At 41.6% G+C, this 12,509-nt stretch overlaps 2 protein-coding genes across 2 annotated transcripts; both read right to left on the bottom strand.

Moving 5' to 3' along the window:
* Positions 1–7: 7 nt before the first annotated feature.
* Positions 8–5,887, bottom strand: snx24 (sorting nexin 24). Its single transcript, XM_070988704.1, has 7 exons — positions 5,699–5,887; positions 4,350–4,433; positions 3,561–3,665; positions 3,176–3,270; positions 3,020–3,049; positions 2,750–2,814; positions 8–2,575 (listed from the first exon to the last, which is right to left on the bottom strand). Exons 1-7 carry the CDS (start codon positions 5,765–5,767, stop codon positions 2,505–2,507), a joined length of 519 nt encoding a protein of 172 aa, XP_070844805.1. The 5' UTR covers positions 5,768–5,887; the 3' UTR covers positions 8–2,504.
* Positions 5,888–7,091: 1,204 nt separating this feature from the next.
* loxa (lysyl oxidase a) lies at positions 7,092–12,219 on the bottom strand. Its single transcript, XM_070988991.1, has 7 exons — positions 11,417–12,219; positions 10,980–11,088; positions 10,391–10,528; positions 9,085–9,241; positions 7,902–7,997; positions 7,620–7,735; positions 7,092–7,518 (listed from the first exon to the last, which is right to left on the bottom strand). The coding sequence occupies exons 1-7, from the start codon at positions 12,042–12,044 to the stop codon at positions 7,512–7,514; spliced, it is 1,251 nt and encodes a 416-aa protein (XP_070845092.1). The 5' UTR covers positions 12,045–12,219; the 3' UTR covers positions 7,092–7,511.
* Positions 12,220–12,509: the final 290 nt, after the last annotated feature.

Below are 12,509 nucleotides of genomic sequence, written 5' to 3'. Positions count from 1 at the left end.
AGGTTTTGTGGAAATCATGAATTTTATTGGTGTCAGTATTTTACATATCGCCCATCTTAAAGTGCTACAGCAGAATTCCAGTGTTCACTGTAGGTTGACATTATGGCACATAAAAGACTTTTCACAGAGCACAAACGGTACAATGTTACACAGTATAAATACATATAAATCTACAAGATGGATCTCTATGAAGTGATTTACTTTGCTGAAACATAAAATCATGATCTGTTTAGTTGAGGTTAGCTGCTGATTTCGTTCAGTATAAATACGTAGCTGTCACGGTGCTGTAGTGGAGGTCCAGTCCTGTCAGAAGTGTGTCATCAATTAAGCCCAAGAGGTGAGATACAGCATCATGTTTCACAAAAGCTGCACGTCATGTCACGACAGGAGATGGTTTGTACGTTCACAGGCATTCGTTCACATGGAACAACGTCAAGACAGTCAGTATTTTTATGTCATATTGCACAGTGTTTTTTACTGGTTGAAAGACTTAAAAATCACCATCTCTCATTTTACAAATGTTCTGCAAAACAAAACACTTAGCTTCCCTTTACCTGACGGGTGACTGTGTGTCTAATCACAAGTGAATAACTGGCCCTTCTGTATTATGTGTAATTTCAAAATTTAGTGTAACATGACTGGTATTGGTGCCAAATACTGGCCTATAGCAAGTCTTACCAGAAGCCTTTTTCCCTACTTGTGTACACAAATCACACATGATTCTTGTTTTCGTGCACAAACTAAGACCTTAATGTGAAAATCTACAACTACCAGGAATGTGTGTCTGAAGGCAGTTTTCGTGGGATTTGGGACAATATGACAGGACCGGGCTTGTGTCAGGTCTAGTCAGCAATAAGAAGGATTTCTGCTTTGATTTAATTATGATAATAGCTATTTTTTTTCCTCGAGTTCACATTATATTGCACAAACTGGAGCTATTTTCAAAGATGGGAAGGTGAGACAGCAACAGTTTAAACCCTGTGTTCAATTTTCTTGCTGTGCTATCAGTCCTCATACCTCATTATTGCATCTTATGGCAGACATGGAAAGCCCTTGTAGGGAGGGGGTGATGCAAGTGAAGGAAGCAAGGTGGCATGAATGAGAAACGGAGCAGCGGCCTCGAGTTCGACGTAATCCTCTCTTGAAAGGAAACTCCATGGATTTTATACATACTAGAAGAGTTTTTCTGCGTGTCAATAAAGTTGTACAAAGCTATTTATGGCTCCAGAGGGAGCTGTGCCAAATCTGATGATCTGCCTCAGGTGATGTCACTTGAGTTGTGTTGGTGTGGAGTTTGAAAGAAGCAAGTTTATCATTCTGCTGAGGTGAGCAGGTTGAGGCTACATTAACCGCTGCTAGCACAACACCCGAATCTACGACCAAACTGTCGACGGTCAAATGTGCTTCTGCTGCGCTGATTTTGATCTTTTTAAACTATGTATTGTGAGTCTGATTATGCAGCAGAAGTGCAAAAAGCTAAATCGAAAAAAAATGGACCACTCTTTTAATCATTCTGTCAGCATCTGTTTCCTCTAAACGCGTCTTTCCTCGCGCACAGGTTGTGCCACATCTGTTGCGGACACATTTCAAAGTGGCTCATCACCGAGCTGAGCTGCCCTTTCAGTCGCTCCCGACAGAGCTCTCCATCACCACTGTAAACACCGCAGCAGCTCCTTCACAAACATCTGACGCTCAATCAAAGAGGTCCACCTCACTGCCACAAACCTATTTATGAAGCTCAAATCATGTCCACCCTAACATGTGGCACGTAGCTGTCAACTCCACCGGCACCCAGCCCTGAAATTGTTCCACGCTGCTCTCTCTCAGACGGCTCCGTGTGGAAGCTCTGAACAAATCCAGAAACCAGAGCACTGGTGCTACAAAGGGAGCGGCACCTCCCTGTTTGCAGGCCACGATCCAGCTCCAGACTACAGCCCTGTGCTCTGTCTGCGTCTGCTGCCACCGGCTTTTCCTCTCTGGCTCCCCAGAGGTGGAGGGAGATTTACGAACTTCTGGAAACTAAAAACTCTCAAAACACACTTCAGGTCTCCCCTGCGCTCACATGCCTCTTATTCCTATTTCCAGTCGATAGTGTTTTTATTCCACTCATTACTTTCTTAAGAAAGCAGGAAAATACAAGCAAATGTATCATTATGTATTAAGCTCTGTAATTTCTCAAAATAATCTCATTCTTTATTAGTCTTATGTTAACCTGCCAAACTGTACTCAAAGGATTAAAATCCATTGAAAAATGGGCCAATAGTGTATATTTTAAGTACAACTGGTGCAGAAGTTACTGGGTATAACATGAACGGATCCTTTTAAAATGTAGTGCCAGTGAATTTTTGAGAGATTAGGCATCCCTTTTTTTTAAAATCATGTTTTTTTGTTAGTTTTTTAATGTTATGCTTTGGAAAATGTAAATGAGGCTCAGTGTTACATGTTATGTTCTTCTTGACGCACACCTAAAATGGTGCGAACGTGTGGAGCATCTGCCTGCAGCTCTACCTTGGTTGAAGATCCGGGTAGAAAACTCCATGTACCACACCTTCAATCACAACATTTGAAAATGTGTCTGAAAGCAAAGAAAGTTTTTGAAATTAAAAGGCCAGATAATAAGAACTTCATCCCCACTTTACACTAGTTTCACAGTTAATTTACCAGAAATAATTAAACTTTTCAACTACGCTATTATATCTATTAAGCACCGAACAAACTGGAACGTGACGGGCAAGTGTCCTGAACTCACCGTGTGCAGATGGCAGCAGGTACGGGTCTCTCAGAAACAGCAAGACCGGCTGGTGTGAAAGTTTACTGTAAGGAGACCAAAAAGGAGAAGTGAGAACGTTTACTGGCAGCTACATGCTGCATATAAATTAACGAGCTGAAGAAATGTAGATGGTGTCACTGACATGTGGTGTGCAGTTCAAAAGCAGAGCAAATAGTGGCACAAGTTTTAACATGTTTCAACCAACACTTTATTAAAATATCCACTGAAACAGGAATCAGAACGACTCACCTCGATTCCTCTGATTCCGTATCGAACGACCTTAGAGAAGATAAATGATAAGTTAAGCCACATCGCCTTCCAGTAGCCTGAGAGCAAACTCACAAAAAAAAAAAAAAGCCACAAACTGGCCTTTTATTTCATAGAAAACCTGCAGTTTCAACTCACCCACAGCTTTCTGTTTTTGGCACTGAAGGAAAATGGCGGATATTCAGGAAATCCAGGAATATCTTTGGAAGAACCCCATTTTCCATAATTATAGTCTGGCAAAACAGGCAAAACAAAAGCAAATTACAATGTGCGCATGAAGCGGCGGTACACAACTGCAGTGACCAGCATGACCTTTCTCTGCGGAGCGTCTGGATTCGTTCAGTCTTCCTACAGCTGTACTGCAGCATGTATGTTTACTTTGGGTTGGACAAAATGTGTTTATGGTAAAAGCAGACAGGATGCATTCATCACACTGACTTCACACACATAAAGCTAAAGATGTTTAGCTTCTTTATCTAATGCTAACAGTCCCAGCGGGTGGAGCGACGGTGTGTCGCAGTACCTGCAGGTAGAGCTCCAGGCCTTGCCTCCTCTGCTCCAGGACTTTGGGAACCCAGTTTCTAACGTGTTTCGAAGGGATCTCTGGTGGCTTTATGCTCTTCTTTAGCTGAAAGGATTTAAATACATAATCAAAAAAAGACAACACATGGCAGATCAGGCGCTCCCATCAAACAAAATGCAGACAAAGAGCAGCACAGGAAGAGGAACTCATCTGTGAAGCAACGACCTCAAACAAACAAGTATGGTGAATGTGGTTAACCATCATGGACCACATTAAGTACTGATTTACTGTGCATGCCTTTTATGTGTTTTTTTTTGTTTTGTTTACATACTACTGTATGAAATGTGCCATCTGAATAAAGTTTTCTCTATTTCATTTAATAATGTATACAATTAGGGCTGCAGCCAATGACTATTTTAATGATCAATTACTGTATGAATTGTTTTTGGATGACCCAATTAATAGTTTCATCTCTTCAATGTCAGACATTGAAGATGGAAAAGTGTCCAACTGTCTTATTTGAGAGAACAACAGACAAAAACGGATTCAGTTCATAACAAAACCCAAAAGTGTTTAGGTATAAAAATATTAGTAAAAATATTATTATAACTCAAATATCAGTGGAAAACATCATCAAACAGGGTGGTCAGTATGTAAAAATCATAACATTTTCACTTGTTAAAGGCTGAGGTTAAGGACATTAAAATGAAATGTGAGCTCATGAGAGAGGAGGACTCAAACGCAACACGGACAAATGGTCATTAAATGAGGGGATGCACTACATCTCACCATTTTATGCAAAGCGTGGAATTCACTGTAGCGTTTCTCAACAGAATGCTGTCTGCCGTTCATCAGCACGTCGATTTTGAAGACCTGAAAGGAAGGAAAAAATAGAGCGCATACAGTGAATCTGTCAGTTACAGCCTGAGTTACCAATAGGAAACATCTGACTGCTGTCAGAGCTACTGTTAACGTCCCTTAACAGACTTCCCTCTCAGCTGGATTCGTCCGTACAAGCTGCAGATACAGCAGAACCACTGCTGTATTACCGACTTCATGTGAAAGAGGAAATCCACTCTTTAGTGACGCAGCATCGTTACTGCAATTCTGGACTAGAGGCATGAGACAGCTCAGAGAGTCTAATGACGTGAGCAAAGCACATTAAACACAGTTTATCGATTTCCTGACAAAAAACGAGCGTTTCAGTTCCATTCATTCACTCTGCATATATGAGGAATGCAGAAGTTAAAGAAATAGTGGGAAATACGAGCAGCTGCTCTCTTGCCAAGATTTAGATAAGAGGATTATTACAACTTTCATGTTTTCACAGTAAATAGGAAGCTGAGGTCAGGAGTCAGATTGCTTAGCTGAGCATAAAGACGGGAAACAGGGGGAAACAGCTATGCTGACTCCAAGAAAGCAAGTGTTTCCCCAAATGCCAGACGCCCTGAGAGAAGGTACAGGACTAACATATGACAGCAATAAGTCACACTATGAAAGACATGGGAGCTTAGGGCCTCACCAAAAGGCTACTGAAGGCATTATGGGAAATGTAGGATCCAAAACTTTGAATTAAAAGTAACTATCTCTCAGCCTATGTGTCACTGTAACACTAAGAGGCTGGTGTAACCCTTTAAAGTGAAATGTGTGGTGAAAATAGAGTTTAAAAGGCTCATTAACATTTAATATGAGGTTCCTATATACAATGAATTCATGTCATAAAGCTTATTATGTCAGACAGCTGGGGGGGTCCTCTGACCTAGAGGAGTGGGTGGGTCGGTTTACAGGCTCAATGCCTCTAATCATAATACAAATTCTTGACAATACAAACATACAGTTATATTAAATTAGTTAATAAGTTTTAGCTCTTTGGAGTCTGTGGTCGATGAAACGTTCAGTGCGCTGAAAACAAGGTGAGTTCAGGGCTGATTGGAGGCATCTGAACAGCCGATAACCAGACTCACATCAGCATTCACGCTGCTTGATGTTAAACAGACGACAGTTTCTCATTTGAAGCGAACAAAAAATGTGAGTTCAAATGCCAAACTGATGACAGCAGCAGAGCAGGCGACACACACACATACACACACAGTCAGACACACAGAGAGACAGATAGAGGTTATTGCTGAACAGCTTACCGTGAAGCCTTTCTCCATCGAGTTGTTTTCTGAGCGAAACGACGGAATCGACACTCTGACTGGATGCATTTTGGCTGGAAAAACGAACAGTTTTCTACGTGATATTTGATCCTGTGGCACTCACACACATACACACACACACTGCTGGTGGTTTACTCCAGTTTGTCTGTCAGCCTGATAGAAATCACTGGATTCAAATAACTTCAACAGAGTCTCAGTGCTGCCCCCTGCTGGAGGGGAGGACGCCGCACATGACCAGGCAGTTTCATGGTTCATGCTGATGATGTTCAACACAGAAAGTTGAAGCCCAACAGTATTAAATGCTTAAAAAAGAAAAAAGAAAAAATATTATATGAAGATAATAATAAGCATATTATAATATCAGAAAAATAATTATTATTATAATGTGATTCCAGTGACCACCCCCTCATCTTTCAGCCAATCATATGCCCCCTTCCTCTTTTTAAGTGTTGTTGTTTTTTTGTTTTTTTTTTTTGTTTTTTTTATGTTAGCAATGATCTCTTGATTTCTTGGATGTGAAAGGGGTGACTCGGTCACTCATTGTGATGAACCCACAGATAAATTCCCCCTCGGCTCTGCAGAGCATTTTAGCATCTTTCAGCTAATTGTTTTTGTTTTGGTCCACGCTCACTGCTCCCTGCTTGCTGCTGACGAAGTTTGCGCCTAGCTTGTACACAGCTCAACCCTACAGAGGCAAATATTTCCAAGACCAAAAACAGAGCTAATAGAACATTACATTCCGTGTTCACATCTGATGGTCAGAAATACAACCCTAAATGAATGCTAATGTGGCTATATGTCAGTGGGATGTGTAATTAATCCCCCCCCCCCCCAAAAAAAACACAACAAAACAAAACAAAACAAAACAAACAAACAAAAAAAACTCTGTTAATGCAGGTTTAAGCAAACTTAACAAACTCAACAACTGCGAAAATTTAGTCAGCTATCTGGGCTGAGTTTGAGTCTGGGTTGAGGGCTTGCAGTAAACTGAGTTTTCTCTGCATCAACTAAAGATGTTCTTTATATACTGTGCAACCTTTTTAAAGCTAAATAACTTTCTCTTTATTTTGCACTTCATGTAAATACTAAGTCGCTGGAGTAGCAGTTTCTCAAATGTGAGCGTTTGCTAGTTAGTTTTTGTTATTTATATGAAGATGTTGCAAACACTATAAGACAAAAAAAAGTAGGAAACAAAGGCAAGACAGAAGGGAAGTCACTTAAAAATGATCAGTTTAAAAAAGTGATACCATATGGCAATGTTTTATTCAACTAAGTTTCACCAAAAGCTTTAGAGTAAAGAGAGCTTCTTCCATTGCTTATAAATATAACAAATACATTTTTTCTTTAAACAACTGGTTCATTTTAAAATTGTTATATAAGTGATATTGACTTAACAACGAGGGCAGGCACGTTTATGTTTGTATTAAGCTATTCTAAGTTTCTAAATTTCATGGATTTTATTCTTTTACTATCTTACAACAGGTATGAAATACAAGCATACAGTACAATGCAACAGAAGCAGGAAATGAAAAATATCTCACGAGACAAGAAGAGATAAGAATATACTTCAGGATTAAAAAAAAACTGCTTTCCCACACAAGCAAAGAAGAATTCAACATTATCTGGCACTATGACTTCAGGTGATTGCTACTTTTTCTTTAAATCATGATTATTTTAAATTAGAAACAACATCACCAACAACTGAAAATGCATTTCATGATGTTTTATATGCCCTCATATGCAGTCCTCTTCACTGACATTTACAGCACATGCTGTGAATGACTGTCATCTCTTAATACCTGAAAAGAAAGATGAAGACAAGAATGAAAACACCATGAGGACTAATAAAGGACACGAGGAATATCAAAGAAATATCTGTTACATGAGACACGACACTTACGTTGACATGTGACAACCTGACACGTAGGCGTAGTTGCCAGTGTAGCGAACATCACAGCGCACGATGTTGTTACTGTAGTCACTTTCTGGGACCTGATATTGGGGATTTACACTGACCTGTGTAGAACAACAGAATACACATTACATATAAAAATACACAAATCAATAACACAGCAACAAAGATAAATAAACAGCACAAACTCTGATCAAAAGTTCACAAATTCAGTGTGCTCCTAAAGAGGTTTAGTGTCACATGAAGTCTCATCTGGTTTTTCTCACAAACCTTGAGGATATAGTTTCCAGGTTTCACATCTGTGATGTCAATCCACTGGCAGTCGATGTCTGCGTTGTAGGTATCGTAACATCCTGGGCTCAGGCCCTGCGCATTGGACAGCATCCATGTAAAGCATTATATAAACAAACAAGCGTCTTATAAAACACTGTGAGGCACTTTCACATTAGAATAGAAACTGTAACTTTAACAAAGACTTTACTGTTTCGTTGCAGTATAAAATCTAATGATATGAGTAAAAACCATATAATAAAAAGAATAATTTTTACTATATTTTTGGTTCAGTCTTAGTGCTATGGTTGGATGCAATTTCATCAAGACAAAAAAACAGAGAAAAGATGAGCATGGAAAAAGAAATCTTGCACTAAACAACTGATCACAGATGTTCAGGCAGGTGGGATCGTCTAGCAGGAGAAACAGGAAATCATTAAATCACCATCATCACTGGCTCACGCAAAAAGGAAATACTAAACTAGCTCTTTGAAAAGATGGCCGTTTCAGTGAAAGAGTGCTTGTTTTTCTTAGCTCCACTCTGGTTTTTAGAAATGTATAAACCAAAATCCTACAACCAGGTTGTAAAGAGAAAGGCACGTCAGGAGATCAGGATTCTCCATTTTGGTCTGAACACTTGTGCACCCAAGCCCCCAGAAATTCATTTTAAGGGCCACTGAAAATCTTGGCGTGGCACTGGTGACAGGACAGCACCTGAGAAGCTCATTATGCATACGTGACAGGGGTCAAGATATTCCATCCATCCATCCATTTTCTATACCCGACTATCCCTTTTCGGGGTTGTCTATCCCAGCTGTGAATGGGCGAGCTGGTCGCCAGTCGATTGCAGGACAACATATAGAGACAGACAATCATTCACACTGACACTCACACTTACACCTAAGGACAATTCTAGAGTCACCAATTAACCTAATGAGCATGTTTTTTGGTCTGTGGGAGGAAGCCGTAGTGCCCGGAGAGAACCCACGCATGCACGGGAAGAACATGCAAACTTCACACAGAAAGGCCCCGCCCGACCCGGGGACTGAACCGGCAACCTTCTTGCTGTGAGGCTACCTGCTGCGCTACTGTGCCGCCCCAAGATATTCCAATGATAATATTAAAAAATTGATCAACGCAATCACATTTCGACAGCTGTCTGTTCAGGAGGTTTCTTTGAGACCTGAGTATGGGCGGTGCAGGCGAATCGCCTGTAGTAGCCGTAGTCACAGGATGTGTCCTCCAGGCAGAAGCTGGCCTTGTGGCCCTCAGCCATTGACTGGTGGGTGCTGGCATCCAGCAGCTCGTAGTGGCTGAACTCATCCATGCTGTGGAAGTGCCTGTGGACCAGCAGCAACAGTGTTCAACAACATTTTTAATCCAAGCCGAGTGGGTCTTATTACAACAACCAGACCACTGTCTGTCATGATGAGGGCCTGTTTTTGTTCCTGAGTCACATTTCTACAATTGTTGATTAACATTTGAACACATTTTGTTGGACATTTCCCAGCGTTCATTTAAATGGCTGCAAGTCACTGCAGTGAATCTGAGTCTGCTTTCACTCCATTATCTTAAAGGCAGTTTGTTTAATGAGACAGAAACAGTCTGGATTTTAACACAAGTTGACTTTCAAAACACTGGCAAAAAAAAAATCTATACAGTCTGCATCAACAGTTTATTGGCTCTCTGCCAAATGTGCTCCATCTTGGGGATTAGCACAGTGGACTGGTTATTTCACTACATAACTTTGGAATGAGGTAGTTTCTGTTGAATCAAGGAGAGCTGGGCACTTTCCAAAAGCTCAATAAAGGGACAAAAATAACAGCAGCTTTCCTTTTTGGCTCATTATCCACATCACACAACTTTATTTTACAATGTCTGGCTTTGCAGCTGTAAATTAACTGAACTTAAAGGTCATATGAAGTTCAGTCACACCATCTTTTTTAAGCCCAAAGTGTGTTTTACTATTTTTACACTGAGACTGTAAAAATGGAAAATTACATCTTTGAAAACCTGAGGAAACAAATAGAACTCATGTTAAGATGTCAGCCCTGATATCAAAATCTCTGCAAAGCAATAAAACAGCCAACAAAAGCTATAAAACAGCCAAAAGTAACACAGCTGAGGTTCAACAGGGGGTGCCATACCACAGCTACAGGCTGGAAAAGACAAATCGTGTAATGACAAAGCTTTCATTTGTCACTGATGAACAACAACACAGATCTACCTTTTGAGTTACAGCGTGTGATGAAAATGTTTTGTCTCCTGTTCAAACTCATAAAAGCATGTGAATGTTTAGATGCTGAAATGTTTTTGGCCTACATACCAGGTCAGAGCAGAATAGTCCAGATCTGGTTCAGGACTCTAACTGATGCCAGCACGTTGTTGGTCAGTGAGAAAAAATGATGCAAGGGAGCAGCCACAATTCACAGAGACTCTTTCACTGTGTGACGGTGAGGTGGACGGCACCGACATGACATTATACTCACTGGTGACAGCTGTGCCACTCCCAAGAGTAACGTGGCCTGTTGGGAAGGAAGTCTGCTGTCCCCTGGTTCTTCACTCTCTGAGGAAACCTCAGCAGCATACGGGTGTCATAGTCTCTGATACTGGATCGATAGGCTGAGCTGCAGGCGCAAACCAAAGGAAGAAAAAAAAACACAGGTCATATATGGACATGATGACATCACTGAGATTGTTTTTCCTGCTACATCCCCTCCTCTGAGTGGAGCAGACTTCCAGCGTCTGAGTGAAGGCAGCCTATGTATAAATGGTGGGTGGAAAAATAGTTTGAAGGCACGTGGTTGTTTGGGTTAGTTTTCGATAATGTGTTTACCACTCAGGCTTTCTCTCCTCGGACAAACTATGATTAAACTTTACAGAAATTCACCACCCCTCTCCACCATCAGTGGCTGGATTCGGTTAATTTTACCTCATGGTTCCACTGGGCAGCCCTCACCCACAAACACTTTAGGTGGTTGTTATGGCTCAAAGCTCTCTGAATCACACACAGGCTTGGCTGTAAGCCCTTTTTTTTCTTTTTCCCCTCCATGTGGATCAGTTCTGACAGCAGTCTACCTTGACAAACAGTTTTCCTCCGCTGCACATCTCAGGTTGTACATTGGGACTCTCTGGGCATAAGCAGAGGCTTGAATGTAGTATGGGTCAGGTACCAGATCAGGCAGACCTACAACAACAAACAAGATGATAGTAGCAATAATAGCTGAATATGAGAGTAAATAAAGGTGGTACATCAAAATCTACCAATCAGGAAAACGAATTACTAAACTGTACTAATTCACTAAATTCATAGTTTTCATGTACAAATAAACAAATACTTTAACAGATGACAAGTACATATAAACATGTAGGAATTTAGAGACACAGAGAGACAAGACAGACACAAAAACTGATTGCTTGCTTGAACAACAGGAAGCTAAGGACCTCTTCATTACATCACATCTGTCTCATTAATGACTTGAATGTTGATTTGAGAGCACTTTCCGCAGTCTTACCATACTGATGATTCCTTGTTCCATATCCGGGTCTCGCTCTCGGCCTCGGTCTCTCGTAAACGTCATAGTAATTGTAGTATGGATTATCCCCATCAATGGACTTGTAGGGGTCATACGGGTCATCACCGACCATCATGTCTTCTCTCCTGACTTTTTCCTCGGTCTCATTGGCTCTGCCGCTCCTCTGCGTTCCCGAGCGCTCCCCGGGGCTGTCATGGTGATGCTGGCGGTGCTCGTGCCCTCTCACGAGCTTTTGGAGTTGAGGAGGGAGGTTACCGGGGCTGTGCGCACCGGACGCCGGCCGGGGAGGCTGCTGCTGCGCCGCCGGCAGGCTCGAGGTGTCCGGATGGCTCGCGTCCGCATCACGAATGATGGTGACAGGTCGCGCCTGCACTTGCTCCTGAGGTGCGCCTCTCCGCCTGGGTGGTTGATACTCCGAGCCCTGGCTTAAAATGCTAAAAATCTTGCCGTTGTGTGACCATTGTAGCGTTTGTCGGAGAGCCGCTCTTTGGTTGTCTCTTTGTTGTGTCCCCGGATCCCTCTGAGACTGGGCAGCTTGCAGGATGAAAACAAAAAAGTAGACGCACGCATATGCGTAAAGTGGCGTGCCAAATATGCGTAATCCCATTATGAACTCAATGAAAGCCGATTTAATGTGACAAAGCGACTATTGCAAATGTGCCGGGCTTGCTACTTGTCTTCACACGTAAATATCTTTCATGTCAATTTGAAGGATATCCAATCAGCACAGAAGAAAAACTAAGTTTGAATGTATCCGTGTAAACTCATATCGCTCTGCTCCTGCAGCCTGCAGATGCGCACAGTGAGATGATGATGAGGAGGAGGAGTTCAGCATTTGGAGTTTCTGAATCTGTTACACAAGTCCAGCGCTGCTGCTCATATAACCACTGGATACGTGATGTCTGATCATGCCCGTCCAAGTGTGTTTGATAACTGCTCAGTCTGGCCCTTTGTAAGATGGTTAATGTGCGTTAGTAACAACGAGTGAAGCGTATTTTCTTCATCGCGAAGAATGGAAACAGATGCATTTCTTGAAACATAACGGTTATATCAAAAACAGGCACGAACACAG

The sequence above is a fragment of the Chaetodon trifascialis genome, chromosome 20 (assembly GCF_039877785.1).
Source record: "Chaetodon trifascialis isolate fChaTrf1 chromosome 20, fChaTrf1.hap1, whole genome shotgun sequence".
Taxonomy (NCBI): domain Eukaryota; kingdom Metazoa; phylum Chordata; class Actinopteri; order Chaetodontiformes; family Chaetodontidae; genus Chaetodon; species Chaetodon trifascialis.
The sequence above is the reverse complement of the archived record's forward strand: the minus strand, read 5'-3'. Positions and strand labels throughout refer to the sequence as shown.